At 38.8% G+C, this 22,992-nt stretch overlaps 10 protein-coding genes across 10 annotated transcripts; 6 read left to right on the top strand and 4 right to left on the bottom strand. All coding sequences in view use genetic code 12, as the record gives it.

Annotated features, from left to right (window-relative positions):
• Window positions 1–220: 220 nt before the first annotated feature.
• Window positions 221–2,674, top strand: CPAR2_101510 (uncharacterized protein; the record flags this gene model as incomplete). Its single annotated transcript, XM_036811590.1, has 1 exon — window positions 221–2,674. One exon carries the CDS (start codon window positions 221–223, stop codon window positions 2,672–2,674), a length of 2,454 nt encoding a protein of 817 aa, XP_036663296.1.
• Window positions 2,675–2,947: 273 nt separating this feature from the next.
• CPAR2_101500 (glutamyl-tRNA(Gln) amidotransferase subunit F) lies at window positions 2,948–3,685 on the top strand (the record flags this gene model as incomplete). Its single annotated transcript, XM_036811579.1, has 1 exon — window positions 2,948–3,685. The coding sequence occupies one exon, from the start codon at window positions 2,948–2,950 to the stop codon at window positions 3,683–3,685; it is 738 nt and encodes a 245-aa protein (XP_036663295.1).
• Window positions 3,686–3,958: 273 nt separating this feature from the next.
• On the top strand, window positions 3,959–4,723 carry CPAR2_101490 (uncharacterized protein; the record flags this gene model as incomplete). Its single annotated transcript, XM_036811568.1, has 1 exon — window positions 3,959–4,723. One exon carries the CDS (start codon window positions 3,959–3,961, stop codon window positions 4,721–4,723), a length of 765 nt encoding a protein of 254 aa, XP_036663294.1.
• Window positions 4,724–4,933: 210 nt separating this feature from the next.
• On the bottom strand, window positions 4,934–6,709 carry PUT2 (1-pyrroline-5-carboxylate dehydrogenase; the record flags this gene model as incomplete). The annotated part of the gene is made up of 1 exon (XM_036811557.1): window positions 4,934–6,709. One exon carries the CDS (start codon window positions 6,707–6,709, stop codon window positions 4,934–4,936), a length of 1,776 nt encoding a protein of 591 aa, XP_036663293.1.
• Window positions 6,710–8,814: 2,105 nt separating this feature from the next.
• On the bottom strand, window positions 8,815–9,816 carry CPAR2_101470 (uncharacterized protein; the record flags this gene model as incomplete). Its single annotated transcript, XM_036811546.1, has 1 exon — window positions 8,815–9,816. The coding sequence occupies one exon, from the start codon at window positions 9,814–9,816 to the stop codon at window positions 8,815–8,817; it is 1,002 nt and encodes a 333-aa protein (XP_036663292.1).
• Window positions 9,817–9,924: 108 nt separating this feature from the next.
• On the bottom strand, window positions 9,925–11,031 carry CPAR2_101460 (uncharacterized protein; the record flags this gene model as incomplete). Its single annotated transcript, XM_036811534.1, has 1 exon — window positions 9,925–11,031. One exon carries the CDS (start codon window positions 11,029–11,031, stop codon window positions 9,925–9,927), a length of 1,107 nt encoding a protein of 368 aa, XP_036663291.1.
• Window positions 11,032–11,208: 177 nt separating this feature from the next.
• Window positions 11,209–11,907, top strand: CPAR2_101450 (uncharacterized protein; the record flags this gene model as incomplete). The annotated part of the gene is made up of 1 exon (XM_036811523.1): window positions 11,209–11,907. The coding sequence occupies one exon, from the start codon at window positions 11,209–11,211 to the stop codon at window positions 11,905–11,907; it is 699 nt and encodes a 232-aa protein (XP_036663290.1).
• A 31-nt stretch (window positions 11,908–11,938) lies between these two features.
• Window positions 11,939–17,722, bottom strand: CPAR2_101440 (putative RNA helicase; the record flags this gene model as incomplete). The annotated part of the gene is made up of 1 exon (XM_036811512.1): window positions 11,939–17,722. The coding sequence occupies one exon, from the start codon at window positions 17,720–17,722 to the stop codon at window positions 11,939–11,941; it is 5,784 nt and encodes a 1,927-aa protein (XP_036663289.1).
• Window positions 17,723–19,393: 1,671 nt separating this feature from the next.
• On the top strand, window positions 19,394–21,130 carry HAS1 (ATP-dependent RNA helicase; the record flags this gene model as incomplete). Its single annotated transcript, XM_036811501.1, has 1 exon — window positions 19,394–21,130. The coding sequence occupies one exon, from the start codon at window positions 19,394–19,396 to the stop codon at window positions 21,128–21,130; it is 1,737 nt and encodes a 578-aa protein (XP_036663288.1).
• Window positions 21,131–21,328: 198 nt separating this feature from the next.
• Window positions 21,329–22,762, top strand: HYS2 (DNA-directed DNA polymerase delta subunit; the record flags this gene model as incomplete). The annotated part of the gene is made up of 1 exon (XM_036811490.1): window positions 21,329–22,762. The coding sequence occupies one exon, from the start codon at window positions 21,329–21,331 to the stop codon at window positions 22,760–22,762; it is 1,434 nt and encodes a 477-aa protein (XP_036663287.1).
• Window positions 22,763–22,992: the final 230 nt, after the last annotated feature.

Genomic DNA, 22,992 nt, shown 5'->3' with positions numbered 1-22,992 from the left:
AGGCCAGTCATAGAACAGACAACAACTGTCACGTCACTACCACCACTGCTCAACCACCACAATCATATTTCAATAAGCAAGCCTCTCTACCAAATAGATATAATTGTATCATCTGATCAAAAAGACTATAAGAACAAAACAAAACAAAAAAAAAAAAATTAGCAAAGTTTATCAACCACCAATTTATTAGCAGCTTCCAACTCACCAACTACTGTATATTATGCCCAGTGATATAACTTATCACCAGCACAATCACCAAGATCAGTTTAATAAACCACCGACACCACTTCAACAACAGCAACCATCACCACCACTGCATGCACAAGCACCACCAGGAGCACCACCAGCACCACCAGGAGCACCAGCACCACCAGGAGTACCAGCAGTCGATGACTCTGCTTCAACTCCCACATCTATTGATCCACTAGACACAACCAACAACCACAACAGTAGTAACAATGACCATTTTGTATCCACTCCACGCTCTTCTGCACCTATCTCAACAGCTAATCTTCGACAATCGAGTGCCACCATGGGTGGTTCTAATCAATCAAACCTACCGACACTACACAAGTACTCAAGGAGAGTATCATTTAACAACTTGAATCCCGTCGATGATGGTGATTTCTTGTACAATCGTCCCATTTATAACCAGGTGGGTAATACTACCGCCAGTGGCAAACACTATGCATCCTATTCAGGTCCATCTAGCACATCAACTACTGCTGGTGGCAGTGGTGGCTCAGACGCAACATCTCCTTTGTTTGCTCCAGCACAGCTTGGCTCTGGTAACAATGACAATTATCGTTACGGCTCCTCCCCCACGCGTCAGTCGTCTTTCCCATTTGCCAATTTACCAAAAGTTCCCAACTTTGATGTCATTAGTCAATCACCTGGCTACTACAGCTCACAACAGCAACAACGTAAAAGAAGACTAAAATTACCCAATCCGCCTGCAAAATCAATTCTCAAGAATAAAGTTTCACAGCAACAATTGGATTACAACTACAGATTTGGAGGAAATATCGAGGATGCTACTATAAATTATCATCAAGAGGAGGAAGACGCACATGCAGAAGAGGAAGAAGAAGGGGAACAAGAGGTGAGAGGGGAAGAGAATGATCCTTCTGGTAAGGATACAGAGCAACCGCAACGAAGGAAATCATATGCTGGCATGACCAATGAAGAGCTACTAGCTCTTGACCCTCAATTTAACATGAAGCCGAAAACCTCAAATTTCGATGCATTTAAATTTGATAATCAAAAAATCTACTATACTAATCGGAGGTCGTCAACTTCTGGTGTATCGGCATTGGAAAAATTACAAGCACAACAACAACAGCAGTACCCTTCATCGAATGAAAACAATTATCGATCAATTGCTGTTACTGTACAGCATGATGATTATGATGAAATTGAATTGAGACGAACATTGTTGACGACAATTTCTGGAAGAAAACATTCGTGGAATTCACTTGATTGGTTATTGCAGATTGATGACTCAATATTGAATCAAAATCAACTGATTTTACATGATGGTGATTATTTGATTGTTGCCAGTTTTATTCCTCATAAATTTATCAAAGATTACAATGCCAAAAGAAGGAAACAGAGTTGTGATGAATATTTAAAATCCAAGTGCTTTAATTTACTCGAGTACCTCAAGTTTAACCTTGCTCAGTTGAATGTACGTATCAAAATGACGGTTGAATTTGTTGTAGAAAATGGATTGGAAACTGTTGAACAACATGGTAATGAATTTGGATCAAAGTTTATGTTGAACAAATTGGTGAAGCAATACCATCCCAATGTATTCATTGTTGGGATTAAATCTTCAAATTTGAACTTTAAATACAAGATTAAAAAGAATAGTGAACGGAGCTATTTGGTCAAGTATTCGTCGTTTATTGTCAAACATGCTGGAATTCCGGTTGTTTTGGTTAGCAATCTGTCAAAGTATCCATCGCACGAGCATACAAGGCAATTGCAGACGCAGCAACAGCAGCAGCAACAGCAGCAGCAACACACAAAATCACTGGTTCCTAAGATTACATTTAGTGATGATTTGGTTGCAGTTGGCACAAATTCTAGTTCATCTATTGAGTCCGTTGAGTCATTTGTTCCTCAAACCATACCAACAGATGAGCTGGGCAACACTGGTGTAATTATCGACACATCCATTCCTTACAACTCAATGGAAAAATATCACAGTTGGCTCTCATCCATTTCGGATAAATCATTTAATGATTCAGTCAATTACCTCCAGGCCATTCATTCGAAAGATGATTCCATAAAAATTGATGGCAAGATTCATCAAATTTACAAATCTCAACTGCAATTTAGCTCATTAGGAGCCACATCAACCAATGGATCATCCATCAGCAGTCGAAATGGCTCAGTTGCATCTGATGGCTCAGGGGGTGTAGGTGGTGGTGTGGGAGGTAATGAAAATGTGTATCGTGTTAAATCCTTAATTTCAATTGAGGATGACGAAGATGCAAAACGGAGGAAAGAAATGAGACAGAAACGAAGAGCTAGCGGATCCAATGGTACAAGTGGCTCCAGTGGAGGAATCCTTTCAAGTATGAAGAGTAATGACTCTGGTGGATCAAGTGGTAACGAAACCAAGGGTAAAAAGTCGTTTTGGAGAAAGATTGGTTTCAAGAAGGGATAGTTGTGGGAGGAGTTACGTAGGATGTATCAGGATGTATCAGCTTTTCTTTTTCAATGGTGCATTTATATTTCAATTCTTTTATATAATGGTTATAGCTTTATTTCAATTACACTTTTTATACAATTTTGTTGTTTTTTTTTATACATTTGCAAAAGGAAAAAAGGAACTCTCATTTTGGTTTGAGAAATCGCAAAAATGTCAAAAGAGAGACAAAATTTTTGAACAACAGCAGCTTCTCACAACCCATTTCACAACACATCACACGCCACACCAATGATACGACCAACAAGAATATTATTTCAACAAATCAGGAATCACAATAGTCACCACAACTCCACCAACATAGCCAAAGCAATACTTGGAGATGCCATTACTGATAAATCACAATTGCGACAATTGATGCAAGATAAAACATGGTCAATTAAGCAATTACTAAAACAACGAGCTATCAAATTACATAATCAAGAACTGCAGAATTCAAACGGAGACAATGGGAACACTGGTGGCTCTTCTGATGGATCTGACGATGGTGGTGGGTCTGAGATTACTGATGATTTGATTGTGAAAATCATTGGTCTTTCAGGATTCGAGAACCCAGGATTGAACTCAGCCCGATTCGATGAGTTGAGACATGCTTTCAAGTTACAAAAGACGTTTCTTGATCATTTATACGACGAGACTACCACCTCCACGGGTCCTACCAGAATAGAAAACAAGTTGCAAGATAACGACAATGAGTCAACGACTTGTGTCATGGAAGAAGAAGAAACTGCTACTGCTGCTGCTGCTGCTGCTGCTACCGCATCTGGTGCTTTATCTACTGGGACTGGCAACGATATTCAATTTCGATTAGTTGCTAGTGATCATTTACCTACTGAACCGATTACATTGACGGCATTGTTGCATAGTATTGATGAGTTGAGTAGTCAAGTTGATCCAGAAAAGGGTGAGTTGGGGTTTGATTTGAGTAGGCTTCGGAGTACGAATGGGAGGGAAAACACAAGTCAATGAGTGTAATAAAATGTGTATTCAGGGGTTCAATCTAATTTTAGCCCTGATTTGTAATTTGTTCGCCGACCTCCGCAATTTACACAAAATCTGTTTTTATTTAAGGACTCTTTTTTTTCTCACGGAACTTTAATTTTATATTTTTTTTTTTTTTTTTTCAATGACAAATTGTTCCAAAAGTCAGGCTTTGCAATTGTGATAGTGACAAGTAACAAAAGAACAGCCTTGCTTCGAAACCAGACTACATTCTGTAATAGAACACAAATCTTACCGGAAATGAGTCCAAATACTAAAGGCACTGCCAACTCGGCCGAAGATGAGGCACCACCTCCATACGAAGAAGCAGTCAAGACTGGGATCCCAGTACAACAACCATCTACAGGAACTAGTTCAATCTCAACATCTCGCCCCGCGGCACCTCGTCCGCAACAGTATTTCCATACAAACACGCAATCACACACGCTGTCGCACACACAATCACACTCGTTGCATTCATACAACCATTCACCTGCGCCTGCGCCTCCTCGTCCAGGAACAAGTTCAGGGTCGAGCTCAATTGCATCTGGTCTTCCATTCAAATACCCCAAGGGGTTTCATTGTCGGAAATGCAACAATACCGGCTACAAGCTCAAAAACGGCAAGACATGTAAAGATTGCTGGGAAAGATTCAGTCCCCGAAACACCAGCAATTCCGTCAATTACAATTTCCAACCACAATACTTTGGATCCACGACATTTATCCCTTACGGCAGTGCACCTGTACCCAACCCACATCCAGGGGGGAGAGCTGGTGGCAGCGGGAGCTTTTTCAGCACAGCTTCTACGGTTCCGTTGCGTGTTCCACCAGGTGATCCGAGGTTAGGTGGTGTGCTTTGTGGTCGATGTAGAGGTTCAGGAATGGTTCGGTTTTTGTTGGATATGGAATTGTGTCCTGTTTGCTCTGGGTTGGGCAGAGTGGTCAATGTTCCTGCTATGCCGCATCCGCCACCCCCGCCACAACAACAAGCTTATAACCATTATTATGGAGATCGAAAGAGGTAAAGTCGAGAAGAGAAGGAGACAGAGTTTGGCGAGTTTGTAACCTGCTTTGACAGTTCAATTCTGAGAGGGGGCGGGCGGTTTGTCTTTCGTTTCATTTACTTTCATTTCGTTGCCTTTTTCTTTTTTTTTTTTTCTTTTTGAATATATAATTCACATATTTGCACATGTGTAGGTAAAGTTTAGTAGTACAATATTTCAATGCCTCTTTATTTAGTTATAATTTGATGGGTATTTGAAATCAGCCAATTCATAGAAATTCTCTTTAACATTTCTAATTGAAACAAATCTCGACAAGATATTGGCACTACCGGCTTTATCATTAGTTCCCGAGGCTCTAGCACCACCAAACCATTGTTGTCCAACAACAGCACCAGTTGATTTATCATTAATGTAGAAATTTCCAGCTGCGTATCTCAATTTCTCTTCAGCTAATCTGATGGCTTGTCTATCTCTAGCGAAAACAGATCCTGTTAAACCATATTTTGTTGCTGAATCAATAGATTTGATAATGGATTCGTATTCAGCATCTGGGTATACATAAACAGTTAAAATTGGCCCAAAGAATTCCTTGGTCAAGTATTCGTGGGCGGGATTTGTGGTTTTGATCAATGTTGGTTGAACATAGAATCCTTTACTGGAATCATATGATCCACCAGTGATAATTTCCAATTCTGGGTCAGATTTGGCATCGTCAATGGCCTTGGCCAATTTTTGGAATGATTGTTCATGAATAACTGGTCCCATAAACGCATTCAATGAATTGGAATCAGAAGTATTGCCAATGGTGATTTGTTCAATTTGCGCCGACAAGATATCTTTAAACTCGGGCCAAATTGATTCTGGTACGTACAACCTTGAAGTGGCTGAACATTTCTGTCCTTGGTATTCAAAAGCACCTCTCAACGTAGACAAGACTGAGTGGTTTAATGACGCACTTGGATGAATCAAATGGAAGTTTTTACCACCAGTTTCTCCCACAATTCTTGGGAAATCCTTGTATTTATCATTTGACACATTTTCACTAATTTGACGATACAATTTCTTAAACACATCAGTTGAACCAGTGAAATGCAATGCAGCAAAATCACGATCATTCAATACAACATCAGTAACTTCAACTGGATCTCCAGGGATAAAGTTAATGACTCCCTTTGGCAAACCAGCTTCTTCCAATATGGTCAACAACAAATAATTTGACAATGCTGCAGTTGCTGATGGTTTCCAAACAACGGTGTTTCCCATCAATGCTGGTGCGCCCACCAAATTGGCGGCAATAGCGGTGAAATTGAACGGAGTAACAGCATAAACAAAACCTTCCAATGGCCTATACTCAGCACGATTCCAAACACCAGGGGCTGTTTGCAAAGGTTGTTGGCCATACAAATCCTCAGCATATTTGACATTAAATTTGAAAAAATCAATCAATTCCGCAACACAATCAATTTCAGCTTGGTAAACATTTTTGCCCTGTCCCAACATTGTCGCTGCCAACATGTCATATCTATATTTAGTTGAAATCAAATCTGCAGCTTTAAGGAAAATAGCAGCTCTATCGCTCCAAGGTGTATTGGCCCATGACTCCTTAGCTGCTTTAGCAGCCTTGATAGCAGCCTGTACATCTTGCACTGTAGCTTGCGAGACATCAGCTAAATTTTGTGAATGGTTAGCTGGATTCAATTGTGGCTTTGTTTCCTCACGATATATTTTTTGACCACCAACAACCAAAGGAACTTTCAAACTAGCCTCATCAGTGAATTTGGTAATTGAAGCACGCAATAAGTCCCAATCTTTCACATCATTGAAACCAAATGATTTCACTGGTTCGTTTTGCAAGTTAGGCGGGGTTTTGACATGAGCTAATTGAGAAATGGCTCTGAAGGATACCAAAGATCTGGGAAGTTGAGCTCGGAGTACACAAGGAGTGGATGCTGATTTAATTGATTGTAAACTTTGTCTAAGGACTAAACGTGATGATGATCTCAACATTATAGTGTGCTTTGATTAGATGTGATATGGACAAGTGGGAAGAAAGTAGGTCCTGGAAGAAGGAATAAACAAAAGATGGGAAAGCTTAGGTTTATAGATCTATTTGAATGGAGGAGGATCGATGAGGAGAAAAATGATGATTTCGGAATTTTGAAAATGTGATTACACAAAACTACCAAAATTGGCAAAGAGAAGCGAAGAAGGAAAAAAGAATACATATGGAATGCAAAAGCGAACACTGAATCCAATAAGACGAGACGCTTGATAGGAAAGCAGTTATGCTAGCAAACGCAACGAAAGACCCCTACTTATAATACCTACCTAAAAGATAATCATTGTGTTATACCCGCACGCGCGTTCTCTTTGAGTGTAGAAGTTGCAACAAAGAAGGGGACCAATTAATAATAGGGCGATGTTATATATATATATATATGCTTCAGTAACTATAATGGGAATCAAAGGACAGAAAGAGTTGGTTGTTACATTTTTTTTTGAGCTAGGGAAACAATGTTGATATGCAATGGCAGTTTTAATCATGACCACTAGGTGCCTTTAATTTAGCCTTGCCATTTCAGTTGATATACAGTTGCCGTTGTAGACTTTGCTGTGGAATCGTCTTGGGGTATATTTTCTCTTCTCCACAAGAGCAATCCATATTAAATTTGACAACGATCACCTCACATCTACACTTATTTGCTCGAAATTTACACACAAATCATAGACTAAAACATAAGCTTATTCCGTAGCACTATTAGGAGTTCTCTCTCAAACACTCTGCTCTACCTTGTCTAGCTCTTACCATGCCCAATTGAATTCAGCACTTGTCTTAAAAATTGCCAAAACCCGTTTGCTCTGTTACAATTCTCATCTTCACGGTTGCTGTGATTAGCTAATACATGCACAGGTGCTGTATTGGTTGCAATTCCAACTGCAGTTTCAATTACTCCTTCTTCTGTTTAAGCTTCTTCTTCAACTGTGGTCTCGCTGTGATTAATCCGGACAATGCGCCCAATACATTCATTTTGTTTTCGCGGCAATACCCCAGGTATTCATCAACCCATCAGTTGATGGATGCCACCGGAAAGCTGAAAAACGAGCCTTAAAGGATCTTCAACCTCTCTCGAGCTCTCTGGGTTTAGCAAGAAAACTCTCCTCTTCGTCTAGCGAACAATCTCCCCGTAAATAAGGCTCCGATCCGACCAATATGTGTTTCCAATGTTGGACAAGGATAATAGAATGGTGTTGTGATTCTTTGGATGATTTAGTTTTTTGTGAGCCCTGAAGCTTGTAGGAAGCCTTATGCGCAAGCACTAGTGCTCAAATGGTTGGTCATTTTAGATGAGAATATGATAATACAACTTTCTTTTGACCTCTGTGTAGACGATTGAGTGTAATGGAGCAAGATTCAAAACTTGGCGTTGGTTCACGTGTTGCAAGATAAGGACAAGGATACCAGAGTGTAGATCAGTTATCAGAAACGTGATGAGGTGGCAATGAGGATAATAGCATGGACTTTGAAGCAAATGAATAATTGCAATTTGAAGATTGTTCAACTTTTCTAAATGCTGTGGCTTTATGTTACTGTGTGCAAATCTATGATTGTATAGGTTGCAAAATCACAAATTTTGCAAGTCCAAAACGAAGCTTTATATGCAGAACCCAACGAATGCGAAGCGAGATCCAAGTGGCTCCATTGTGCGATTAATAATGAGACAAGTTTTCAATGAGGTGGTTTGAAAACTAGTTTGAAATGGTAAGGGTGGCCCATTGAAAGATATATTGCGTGAGATATGGACGTGTGATGCCATGGAATGGCAAGAAGTGGTGTCAACAGAAGATATTATGAAATTGAAGTATGATTGACAATCTGGGGACTAGAATATGAGTAAAGGGTCTCCATAATAGCCACGTAAAAGAGATTGATTAGACAAAACAGACAATAATAATACAAAAACAAAGGAAATACATTCTTTGAGGGCATAATACGACAACATCTCACACGACGCAACGGACTGACAAATACATGATACTAAAGACACAAGAACCACAGATTAGAAGCATAGTGTACAGCATCAAACAAATTTCTTGGTGAACAAGGTGAGATTTTATGATCTGAGTATTCGTTTTTCAAGCTCATCCAATCTCGTTTCGTATCTGCTGCAATTTTCCTCAAAGGTTTCCTTCAGCGTTTCCAAGCTACGATTCAACGAATTTAACGATTTATCCCACTCCCGGATATCTTGTCCCAAGTCGCCTATAAGTTGATTCAAGTTGGTTGCAAAGTTTAACGATTCTTCCAATTCATTATGTATTCCACTTAAGCCTTTGATTCTCTCCAATATTGTTGGAGCTACAGTACAATAAGTTTTCAAATCGGGTAAGATATTATATAGCTCATCTATCTTCTCATTTTTGGGGACTGGCACATCCTCCCATCCAAATAATCGTTTATTCAATTCTAATTTCTCCATTTCCTTCCCAGTTGTTTCAATTTTGGACTTGATGGAATCGGCATTGTGTTCAGCATGATTTATAATATCTAGTTTTCTAATTATCTCGTTGATTGAGTGTTGAAGTGGCCGTGATTGTCGATGGTCTGTGCCCAATTGCGTTTCAAGTCGGTTCAACTTATTCTCTAGATTGACAAATTTGGCAATTTGTTGTGATGTGGCATGAACTGGTTCAGGTGGTGGTATCAATATCTCATCGATTTTGAGTTCCTCTTCAGTGGGGAATTTTCGTTGACTCGGCGATGCATTCAATGCATTGAATGCTGATAGTAACTCATCAGCATCGGAACACTCGGGCCCTTCTTCTTGTTGTATCTCCTCTAATTCTCGTTTTATCCTCGCCAACTTTTCCATCTTAGTCTCCTTCTTTTCCCCAACTTGAAACCCACGTTGGTTTAGTAGATTGCCAGAGAAGTCATATTCCTTGTCGGTTATTTCAATGTCGACAAATTGAGCTTGTAATGGTTCTAGATTGATATCTGGTGGCGCTTGCTCTTGTCTCTCCTCATCAGTAGGATTCTCATTTTCGACATCTGATGATTCATAGATTTCTTGACTATCGATGTCGATGCCAGGTAAATCTCCAAACTTGTTCATTTGTACGGTCTGTATATGCTCCGTTGTTGACACACGTCTTCGATCTAACGCGTTTATATGTTTATTGAGTTACTTTGTTACACAAAAAAATTGGTTCGCTTTCTCTCTCTATTTGGTCACTATTTGCACTACATCTTCATCATGAACAGGATGATTCAACCCACATTTCTGCGGCGAATGTTTAGCACTTGACCCCCAAACTAATGCATATTTAAACTGATTCTTCATATCTCGATGAATTGAGTCACAAACTTCTAAAATTGTACTCTTATTTCTCACAACCATTGGTTCATCAAGATTAGGTAAAATACCTCTTCGCTTAGTATATAATCTTAATAAATCCAATTGACGCCATATCTCTTCTTTTAAATCATCAATTCCCAAATCCAATTCACATGACATCACCACCGTGTTTGGTTCTCGCGCTAATCTATCACATTCTTCTAAGCTGACGGCATCAATCTTGTTATAAACATAAAGACATTTGATATATGTGACATGTTGTTCATTGATAACGTCAATGAAATCATCAACTGTGACGTTTTCATCTCTAATCAAAACATGGGCATTTAAAATTTTGTAATCCTTCAACAATGCAGTAACGATCTTCTCGTCGAGGTATTTTGGTGGAATAATGGAGTTCATCTTGACCCCGCCGGTCTTTTTCAAGGTGATTGTAACATTTGGCTTGGTTTTGTTCAATCGAATTCCCATGGACTCCAATTCATTTTCCAATATCTGTCTCTGATCCTCACTTTTCGTGGCATCCAAGACCATCAAAATCAAATCTGAGGTTCTTGATACGGCAATCACTTGGCGCCCTCTACCTTTACCTTGAGATGCAGCTTTTATAATACCTGGTAAATCAACAATCTGCACTTCAGCTCCATTGTATTCCAATATACCACCTACCGATGTCAATGTTGTGAATTCATAATTTGCTGCTTCCGATTTCGTGTTGGTGACTTTTGATAAAAACGAGGATTTACCCACTGAGGGGAAACCAATTAATGAAACACGAGCATCCCCGGCCTTGGCAACTTCGAATCCTTGCCCACCTCCAGATGAACCTTGTCCAGGTTGTGGTTCTAATAACTCTCTACGATACCTTGCTAATTTACCTTTTAAAAGACCAATGTGATACTCCGTAGCCTTGTTTTTTTGCGTACGTGAAAGCTCTTCCTGAATTTGAGCAATCTTTTCTAGTATTCCCATGGCTAAATTTGATTAATGGAGAAGGAGTAGTTAGTGATGGTGTTGTTCAGTTGGTAACTCTAAGATTTTTGCAAAGTTTGTTCTTTTTAGCTTTGTGTTGAAGTGTACCATACAAAATTTATTTTTCCAAAACCCTATCCCATCTCATCGAGCATATTATTCCACCCAGTTGAAGCCATGCCTAAAACAAAGAAACTCCACAGAGTTAACAGATCCAGTCCGATAGAAGTATCCAAAGCAATAAACACAGGATCATCAGCCAAACTCAAAAAGAAAATCCGAGACATTGAAAGACTCCTAACCAAGAATGATAAGTTACCATCAGACAAGAAGATTGAATATGAACGAGCTCTTAAAGGTCTTAAAGTAGAGCTACAAAACTCACAAACTGTTCTCAAAACTAAACAAAATGCCACCAAGTATCACATGGTTCGTTTCTTTGAAAGAAAGAAAGCTATAAGGAAATTGAAGCAACTGCGCAAAGCATTTGAAGAGGTTCAAAAGACAGAAGTACGGAAAGATATTAAAAAGGCAAGAAAACAATTGAAGCATGGTGAAATTGATTTAATGTACGTTTTGCTTTTTCCCAAGTCAGAGAAGTATATATCATTATACCCTAGTGCCAATGATGAAGATTTATCTGATCCTAATGTCAAGATTGGATTACGCAAGACCGAGGCAAGGAGATTGGAGTTTAGAAAAGAAGTGGAAAAGATGATGGAGGAAGGTAAGGTGCCGTTTACAGTAGATGACATATTAAGTGGCAAGAAAGTCAACACTGATGTTGGTGCTAATGCTAGAGTTGCGCCTGCCGAAGAAATTGATGCACCAGAGCAAAAAGAACCTGAATCACAAGAAGATGATTTCTTTGAGTAGTAGTCTGTCTCATTGATTTGTGTAGCTGATTCTATAAAAGGACCGTCTTTATATCGTATTCGATATCCATTGCATCATTCACACAGGATATAGTCACACTCTTGCCAAACAAGTCGTCTGGTATTTCCACTTCACAAGAAACCACCCCCTTTTTCAGTTTAAGTCTTGGAGAAGCTCTCTTCAACAAAAGCAATTCCTTATCATCGTGAATAATGACAAACCAAGATTCTCTTTGTGGTTTGGGGAAATAGGGACAATAGACTTTGAATTGATCAGTAAGTGGGTGATTGTTATGAACTAACATCACTCGAGCAAGTGCTGGCTCAGTTTGCTTGAACTGAAGATCTCCTGTTGGTAAATGCGATGCCACATTGACAAATTGTTTTCTGGCTTCTTCATTTGTAGCTGCTAATGTTCTCGCATCCGTCTTTTCTTTACAAACACCAAGCTTCTCTGCGGTTTGGAACAAGTGACCTTTGTTCATTGACCCAAGTTTCTTCAAAGTGACACCGTTCTCTACTTCAGGGTCTTTTACGGTAAGACTCAATCCAGGCAATGTACTCACTGGATCATCATCGTACCAGCATCTCTGTTTTATACACTGCATCAATTGAACAAATGTCAATACAGCTTTCAAGAATCCCATTTCAGCAGCTGCGTCGATATAAGCTTGCAATATACGCAATGCCTGGTCCAATATTGACACAGTATCCTGACTATAATCAGCAATTGGCAACTCATCCCTACTCATGAACGCCTGCAACAACAAATATGCCTTGACATGAGGGTCCCAAATAAATTCACGTTCAAGATCTTCAGCAGGGTATCTCATGGCAAGCGATAGCTCCATATTGATCAATTCTTCACCATGTCGTGTTGCCAATTCATCATATTCAGTAGCTTCACACAACAACTTCAAAGCATCTCTAAAACTAAATTCTGGTTTGATCTTGTTGACAAAGTTACGCATTGTCAAATGGGAAAGATAATAATACGACGAAATATGCAAAAATGAGGTTGGGTGTAAATCCTCAGTGCCACCGGTGTAAACACACTTGGATTTCACCAAACTGTCAATGCTTTTGTCAATAAGACCTGCCAAATACTGTGAAATACCGTACTGCGAAACATCCTCAATCCCATAATATGTAGGATTGTTATGAGCTCTTCTGTATAGAAAAGTCCAGGTCAAGAAATCCATTGCTTCTTGCCTTGTTTTTATTGTCCCTGCAGAAATCTCGGCACCAATATGGTTATCCAACACTTTATGTAACGATGATTCAACGGGGAATCCCAAATTCAAAAAATGTTTGTAGAATATCTTTTTCGATTCCTTGGTGTATACTATGGCAGTACCACTTGTGTCAAAAGCCGGTCTTCCTGCACGTCCCATCATTTGGAGAATATCCGTCAAGTCCATATCTCTATATCCTTCGATTTTGGCATCAAAGAATTGAGTACCCTTGACAATGACAAGATGCGCTGGTAAATTGACACCCCATGCCAAAGTAGAAGTGGCAATCAAAATTTGGATCTTTCCCGATTCAAACAATTTGTGTGAAATTTGACGATCAGATTCAACTAAACCAGCATGATGCAACCCCATTCCAAATTGTAATGAAAGTTTCAAAGTTTCATCTTTGACTTTCTCCAATACATCTTCCAATTCGAAATCTGACATGTTCAAGAACCTTCTAGGGTTAGATTCCATCCCACATAGGTGAATCAAATCCAATGCGGTCAATCTTGTTTGACGACGAGATGCAACAAAGATCAATACGGGTTTCTCAGGAGAGTGCTGCTTAATTGCTAAAAATGCTGGCTTATTCATCGTCTTCATTAAGGGACAAAACGCCAAATTATCGGGGAAACCATCAATATACATTTGTAGCGGAACTGGACGCACCGATTGTGGGAAATTGAAAAGTCCATTTCTGACACCTAACCAACCAGCCATATCAAAAGCGTTTGAGACCGCAGTTGACATTCCAAGTAGCCTAATTGGCTGCTTGGTTTGAGATGAGATATAATTGACACGACTTACAATCATTTCCAAAATAGGACCACGATCACTTGCTAAAAGATGTATTTCATCCATAATGACGAGCGACACTTTTTGAACAAACGTTCTTGTTTGCCAATTACGTGAAATACCATCGAATTTTTCCGGCGTTGTTATAATTATGTCTGCTTCCTTGACTTCATCGACACTAGGTAAAGAATCACCAGTCAATTCTACCAATTTATGTGTACTATTCTTTGAAATTCTTGCTCTCCAATCATCAACTCTTTCACGAACCAAAGCCTTCATGGGAGCGATGTAAACCACCTTGGAAGAAGGAAATTCATTGAATGCGTGCCAAATGGCCAATTCTGCCACTAATGTCTTTCCCGACCCCGTAGGTGAACCCACAAAAGCACTTTCGTTCGTATTGTACAAGGTATGAAAAACCATTGTTTGCATTGGATTGAAATATTTGAATTTGGGAGAGTAAATCTTTTCAATTTCTGGATTCTTTAATGCAGTAACTGGCAAAGGTTGTAATCGTAAAAGTTCAGTCTTCATCGTTTCATTTTGAGGTCTGATCAAATGCTGGAATGAGACTGGATGGATTGTCTCAGAACCAATCCATGAATCGGATACGATTCTGATAATAACTTGTGGGGGTAACGGATCCGACAACGGAATCATAAAGTCCATTTCATGAGGATTATTCAACTGCCTTTTGTGCAAAATGAATTTTTCCACATGAAGAACATTGAAACTATCTGACTCTTCAACACTTAGCCAAAAGTACTGTGCTTGCCCATGAATCTTATCATCCCATACGAAATCCGGTTGAAGTACAATATGAATCCTCATGACATTTGTTGTGATGGGAAAAATTTCCGAATCAAGCTCAATATAAGGAAACTTGCCCACAAGCTTGTACAATGTATTTCCCATCAGTCTATTATGCACCATATCACCCAATTCAGCTGGCTCCATATCTCGAAGCATTTCCATGGATGGATTCTTTGATCGGATATTTCTCAAAACCGGTTCAGGTAAGTCAAACTGCATCATCGGATGCTCAAACGACCATATACGTCGATCAATGGACTTGCACAAGGACAACATTATATTCATCAATTTACTCCACCTTCTATTCATGGCAATCAAGAACAAAGAACGACATATTCTTGCTGAGTTTTGAGCAACATAATTGGAGTCAGAAATCAATGCTGATTCTCTTATATTTGCTTGCGAAATGAATGCTTGAAGTAGGATATTTGTCTTGCCTTGCGGGGTATCCACATTGGCTCCAATTTGACAAGGCGAGTCATCCTCCATTAATTGTTTCAATTCTTTAGCTTCTTCTTCTCGAAACTTGATACTGTCAAATTCGCTACTCATACTTATCATGGACAATATATCTGCTTCTGTTGCCAAAGGATTCACCATTTGGTTGAAAATTTCCACTGAATTACTAAGCAAGTAAAAGTCTGAAGCTATTCTTCCTAAATCTTTTGGCATAAAAGATCCAGTTTCATCATCATACACAATCATTTGTAACCCATGAAGTCTTTTTGCACTCGACACAATCAATTCTCGTCTTTTGTTTATTAGAAGCGGATCATCTTGAATTTCCTGCCATGACATTCCATAGGCGAATGGATTTTTTTTCATTCTGGTGATCATATAAGTGTAACCAAGCCATTGTACACCCTCATCAACATTAGTCACCGTGCCCAACGAAATCTCAGCATTCAAATTATCAATCAATTTTTCCTTCAATTTTGATTCAATTGGATGTTGCTGAGTCAACAATGCAACATAATGATCAAGTTTGTCACTGGTGGTGCACAAAATACCAGTTCCAAAATTTTCGTACTGGGGCCTACCAGCACGTCCAAAAATTTGAATAACATCGGAAATACCCAAATCGGTGAATCCACCTTCTTTTGGATTGTAAACTTGCGTGCCCTTGATGATGACAACAGCGGCTGGCAAATTTACACCCCAGGCCAAAGTCGAGGTACAACATAGTACCTTTATAGCACCATTTTCAAACATGCGTTCTGTCAAATTTCGATCACTACGAAGCATACCCGCATTATGAGTTCCAAACCCATGTGGGAATAGCTCCCTCAACTCTTTACTTCTATTCTTTTGTGACGCCTCCCGTTTATACTTTTCGTAATATTCACTTTCAGTACAGTCAAACATACCCAATTCGTTACGATCCTGTGCCATTGAGATAAACGTTCTCGCAGTATTGACAGTTTCCTTTCGTGAGTGCACAAACACCATAACTTGTAATCCTTGGCTGACATACTCTGAAAGTTTTTCATACGAAATCTTATCCAAGTTTTCTCTTGCAGTTTTGGAACCTGCTTTACCGCGAACACCCAACACTTGCTGTTGTAAAGGGATTGGTCTAAATGACTGATCAAAGTAAAACATCCCCACATTTCTATTTACTCCAAGAAAGTCGGCAACATCCATATAGTTGGGCAAGGTGGCGGACAATCCAACAACTCTAATCATCAGTTGTGTGCTTTCAACTTGTCTCAAGGTACGTGCAACTAATGTCTCTATAACTGAACCACGATCTTCGTGTAAAAGGTGTACCTCATCAATGATTAGTAGTTTAACCTTTGACACCAACTCACTATCACCCGTCAGTTTTCTTGTAACAACATCCCATTTTTCTGGGGTAGTTACAATGATCTGGGTTGCTATTATTTCTTGTCTCGTTAATTGCATATCACCTGTCAATTCTCGTACTTTAATACCTAGCCATTGAAGCTTCTTCGAATATTTTTCAACAATTTCTGCCGCTAAAGCTTTCAATGGTGCAACATATACAATCTTAAACTCATCGTAGTCAATGTCAACTGTGACTTCGTTGTCGTTGCCCACGGTCTCAGTAACAAATTGTCCAATCGTGTGTAGGATTGTTAACAAAGCGACATCCGTTTTACCGGCACCAGTAGGCGCACAAATAAGCATGTTCTCATTACTGTTGTATGCCACAGGGTACACCAAACTTTGAACCTTGTTTAACGACTTGTAGTTTTTAAAAGTTCCTTGGCATAGAAAATCTAAATCTTTGACTTTTACAAGTTGTTTTTCAGAAATCCATTTGTTCGGCAGTTCTTCGGGGTACGGTATAATTAGCTCTTCGTTCAAGGGATATGACATTCTCGTTGTTCCCTTTGGAAGGGCAAATTTTCCTCCAGTGATGGCTGCAATATTCACAGTATCTTGATTTTTATATACGTGGGGATACTTTTGAAACTCCGATTTTGGTAAAATTTGCTGATTGGCGTTCCGTTTTTGATTCTCAATTAACAATTGTGCTCTATCCTGGGCAGAGAGTAAGCCACTTTTGCGTGCCTCTGCAAAAGCTCGCTTATTTTGGACTATCTTTGAAATCAAGTTAAATTCGTCAAAACCTAAAATATCAAAAAGTGAAGATTGAAGTTGTTCGTCACTAGATGAGTCGGCAACCAAGGACTGGATAAGGGTGAATGTTTCCAATTCATCTTGACCCCTTTCTAAACTTATTCTTCCACACTCATCTTGAATCTGCTTCAAAATCTGGGTATCATTAGACAGAGATCCCTCTATCATACGTTTGAAAGATTTGGTAGAGATTCCTTCAAATCTAGATAGAATTGTTTCGATTGGTGTGTATTTGCCGTACTCATTGTCCATAGCTGGTACCTTCTGTGGTTGCTGGGACAACATTCGTTGTTGAAGCGAGTCAACCATGGGTTGCATGGCCAGCATATATGATTTTGTAGATGATACTGTATACCCAGACATTTTTATAGCTTTTTAATGATGGGTTGGTGTGTGTGAGAGTGTGAGTGTGTGAAAGAATTAATGAATGTATCGAAATTTTATAGAAAGGTGCCTCTTTGGTTGTGGTGAAAAATTAGATTTGTGCTTCTTTTGTGTCACGTATTGTATGCATCTTTTGTTTGTTTTGTTTATACCAAATGAGTACAAATAGCAGTATGACTAACACATGGGTCAAACCTATTGTTTTATAAAACAGATGGGATAAGGTTCTCCTGGAACAAAAAGTGGAACAATTTGTGTCTGAGAGGGACTCTATATCAATTCATAATACAAAAGTTGTGCGACGTACTGCAAAAATACCATTTGATAAATGCTATTTATCATAGTCGACAACAATTGCATTTACACTAACTGGCTTACTCCCAATATCATGTGGCTGACGGTTTAATGACCGTTAGTTTCATTAACACTTTCTCCATAATTGTAGCTTAATCAAATCGACTTGACAAAGTTAAAACGTAGAGCCTCCTTTTAATTCTTCCTCTTATACAAGACCACAACATTTAGAAAAGTTGAACAATCTTCAAATTGCAATTATTCATTTGCTTCAAAGTCCATGCTATCATCCTCATTGCCACCTCATCATGTTTTTGATAATTGATCTACACTCTGGTATCCTTGACCTTATCTTGCAACACGTGAACCAACGCCAAGTTTTGAATCTTGCTCCACTACACTCAATCGTCTACACAGAGGTCAAAAGAAAGTTGTATTATCATATTCTCATCTAAAATGACCAACCATTTAAGCACTAGTGCTTGTGCATAAGGCTTCCTACAAGCTTCAGGGCTCACAAAAAACTAAATCATCCAAAGAATCACAACACCATTCTATTATCCTTGTCCAACATTGGAAACACATATTGGTCGGATTGGAGCCTTATTTACGGGGAGATTGTTCGCAAGACGAAGAGGAGTGTTTTCTTGCTAAACTCAGAGAGCTTGAGAGAAGTTGAAGATCCTTTAAGGTGCAACAAAGTTGCTTAGCCTTTTTTTAATTGGCGAGGTTACTTGTTGTTGTTGTTGGTGATGGTTTTTCAGCTTTCCGGTGGTATCCATCAACTGGTGGATTGATGAATACCTGGGGTATTGCCGCGAAAACAAAATGAATGTATTGGGCGCATTGTCCGGATTAATCACAGCGAAATCGCAGTTGAAGAAGCTTAAACAGAAGAAGGAGTAATTGAAACTGCAGTTGGAATTGCAACCAATACAGCACCTGTTCATGTATTAGCTAATCACAGCAACCGTGAAGATGAGAATTGTAACAGAACAAACGGGTTTTGGCAATTTTTGAGACAAGTGCTGAATCCAATTGGGCATGGTAAGAGCTAGACAAAGTAGAGCAGAGTGTTTGAGAGAGCTTAAAAGGGTTAGTCTTTGTAATTGAGCTTGAAAGTTTTGCTCTTTTAAAATGCATTGACACAGTGTGCCTCCTACTGTATGTATTCTTTTTCTGTTTTTGGTTGCAAAAAAAGCAAAACTCAAGACATCCCGCTTTGATTTGAATTATTATCACCCAGTACACGACTTTCCATCTTGTATTTTTTTTTTTTCTTCTCGTTTTAGTCTCATCTCAATTTTAGAAAGATCATCGCATACATCTCGTATCACTTTATCAATACAACAACATATGGCTAAGCATTCAACTGACAAAAAGACTGTCAGAAAGTCTAGTTTGGAACTGACGAAGCATACCAAAAAGAGAACAAGAAATGAATCAGAATCAGATTCAGACTCTGAAAATGAGGTGGACATAGACACTGAAAAGGCTGTCGATCAATTAGATGACGAGTTTGACGAAGTAGCAGGGCTTTTAGGACAAAACATTCAAGATCCAGAAGCAAAAGCAGTAAACAAAAAGCAAGCAAAAGATGAAAAGAGATTGCAAGAGTTGACAAAGGCAAAGGTTGTTGACTCAAGCAACAATGACAACGTTGATGATGATGACGAATCTAAGGATAATTATTCCTTTGAAAAAGCAGACTTTTCAGAACCGACAATGAAAGCCATTAGAGAAATGGGCTTCACAAAGATGACTAAAGTACAAGCCAAAACTATACCCCCATTGTTAGCAGGAAGAGATGTATTGGGAGCAGCAAAGACCGGATCAGGAAAGACATTGGCATTCCTCATCCCGGCAATCGAGCTCATGTATTCATTGAAAATCAAACCTAGAAATGGTACAGCTGTGATTATAATAACACCCACTAGAGAATTGGCTCTACAGATTTTTGGCGTTGCTAGGCAATTAATGGAGCATCATTCGCAAACTTGTGGGATAGTGATTGGTGGTGCTGATCGAAGACAAGAGGCTACTAAATTGGCAAAGGGAGTCAATTTATTGGTTGCTACGCCTGGTAGACTTTTAGATCATTTGAAAAACACTCAGGGTTTTGTATTTAGTAATTTGAAAGCATTGATTATTGATGAAGCTGATAGAATATTGGAAATTGGGTTCGAGGAGGAAATGAAACAAATTATCAAAATCCTACCTAATGAGGATAGACAAACAATGTTATTTTCAGCAACACAAACGACTAAAGTTGAAGATCTTGCCCGGATTTCCTTGAGACCAGGTCCATTGTATATAAACGTTGTTTCTGAAAGAGATGTTTCTACGGCTGATGGATTGGAACAAGGATATGTGGTGTGTGACTCAGATAAGAGGTTTCTTTTGTTATTTTCATTTTTGAAGAGAAATGTCAAAAAGAAGATTATTGTGTTTTTGTCATCCTGTAACAGTGTCAAGTTTTACAGTGAATTGCTCAATTATATTGACTTACCAGTGTTGGATCTTCATGGCAAACAAAAGCAACAAAAACGTACAAATACATTTTTTGAATTCTGTAATGCAAAGCAAGGTATCTTGGTGTGCACCGACGTTGCCGCTAGAGGATTGGATATCCCTGCTGTTGACTGGATTGTTCAATTCGATCCCCCAGATGACCCAAGAGACTATATTCACAGAGTTGGTAGAACAGCAAGAGGCACTCAAGGTAAAGGCAAGTCACTAATGTTTTTAACTCCATCTGAATTGGGATTCTTGAGATACCTTAAGGCAGCCAATGTGCCACTTAACGAATACGAGTTTCCAGCTAATAAGATTGCCAACGTTCAATCGCAATTGACAAAATTAATCAAGACAAATTATTTGTTGCACCAGTCTGCCAAAGATGGTTACAGGGCATATCTACAAGCTTATGCTTCACATAGTTTGAAGACAGTGTATCAAATTGATAAATTGGATTTGGTCAAGGTTGGTAAATCATTTGGGTTCGACGTACCTCCCAAAGTGAATATTACAATTGGGGCTAGTGGCAAATCAATTGAAAAGAAACACAAGAAACAAAAAAGAGATAAGAAGTAGGTATAGAGGAAAGCATTGGCCATACAAAACATTATTGTTGTAGATATATATATGACTCTGGCTTGTGAAGAGATTCATCTTTGCTTCTCTTTAAAATTATATCAGCGCATCAAGTACTGACGCGTTTGGTTTTAAAAAAATAAAAAATAATTTAAATTCAATCCTGTGCTGTGCTCATTAGTAGAATCACACGGCAAAATGTCATATACCCAATACTTCAATCAAGGAATCGAGACCAAAAATGTTCACAGAAAAGAAGTCAGAATACCGTCAGAGTTTGCCAAACGTAATGAATTTTTCATCGACCCTAAATCACGAAAATACGATCAACAATATTTTTCAATGTATCAGTATCGCTACAATAAACTACAGAAACGAGCATGGACCAATGCAATGAAGAAATGGGGTAATGGTACTAAGAAAGTCGATGGCCAAACCATAACCAAACAAGACAAAATTTTGGATATAGTTGGCGGTAAATTATGTTGGGTTATTGGTACAGTTTTCGTTGATGCCAAATACAAGTTGAACATTTTGAATGATGTTGAAAAAGGTACCGACGATGTGTTACCATTGGAGCCAGTTTCGTATTTGTCTGATAGTGAACAGCCGGTGGTTATGTTGGAAGATGAATCTGGTAGAGCCATTTTGCATAATGATGAATTTTTACAACATAATTTACTAGTCACTGGGTGTATTGTTGCCGTGTTGGGGATTGAAATCCAAGCCGGTATATTTGAGATTATGGATGTGGCTTATCCCGAGTGTGCTCCACAGAAGCCACTTCTGAATGGTGAAACAAGATCAGGTAAAGTTGCATTGGTGTCTGGTTTGGATATTGGGCTTGAGGGTCATTACGATTTGAAACTTGAGTTACTCAAACAATACCTTCTTGGCGAGCTCGGTAGTGATGATGAAAAGCAGATCAATAGCAATATAGCACAATTGATCATTGCTGGTGATTCTATTGAACCATTGCAACAAATTGATGAAGAAGAGGATATGAAAAACTACATTACTACAAACAACTATGGATCGAAAAACATTTCCAAATACAACAATGAGTCATTGAAGCAGCTAGACCAGTTCATTAATGACTTGATTGTGACGATGCCAATTTCTGTGATGCCAGGGGACCACGATCCAGCAGAGATTTGTATTCCTCAGCAACCATTACATAAATCCTTATTCAAAACCAATCGTGCAATATTAGAAAGTGATAGGTTGAGTCGATTAACAAACCCAACGTGGCTCGAACTTGATAAAGTAAGAATGTTGGGCACTAGTGGTCAAAATGTCAATGATGTCAAGAAATATGTGACACGAGAAGCAGATTCTGATTCATTAAAGGTTATGAAATCAAGTATGAAGTGGCAAAATTTTGTCCCCACAGCTCCAGATACATTGTATTGTTATCCATTTGACAATTCCGACCCGTTCATTTTTGAATCAGAATTACCTCATGTGTATTTTGTTGGGAATCAAGACAAGTTTGAAACTGACGTATACAAATGTCCTGATTCTGGTGCTCAAGTGAGATTGATTAGTATACCGCAGTTTAAAGCTACCGGTGAATTTGTTATACTTGATTTGAATACATTAGAGGTAGAGTTAGTAAGGATAGAGGCATGAAAAGAAAAGTAAAAAGAAGGAAAGTGGACCTGAGTAGACAACATTGGTAATTTCGTAATGATACCATATAATGCTACCATGTGTATTGGCGTGTATATTATTTCTCATACATTCTATTGGTTGAAAAATATAAAGGAACGCGCTACCGACTCAGTACAACCAACCAGTGTTCGATTGAATGAAAAAAATCTTTCTTTTCTTAGAGATATCAGGAAAGTCTGTCTCTTGTA

The sequence above is a fragment of the Candida parapsilosis genome, contig 005569, assembly GCF_000182765.1.
Source record: "Candida parapsilosis strain CDC317 annotated contig 005569".
Lineage (NCBI taxonomy): Eukaryota > Fungi > Ascomycota > Pichiomycetes > Serinales > Debaryomycetaceae > Lodderomyces > Lodderomyces parapsilosis.
Note: the sequence above shows the minus strand (reverse complement) of the source record. Positions and strands in the feature narration are given on the sequence as shown.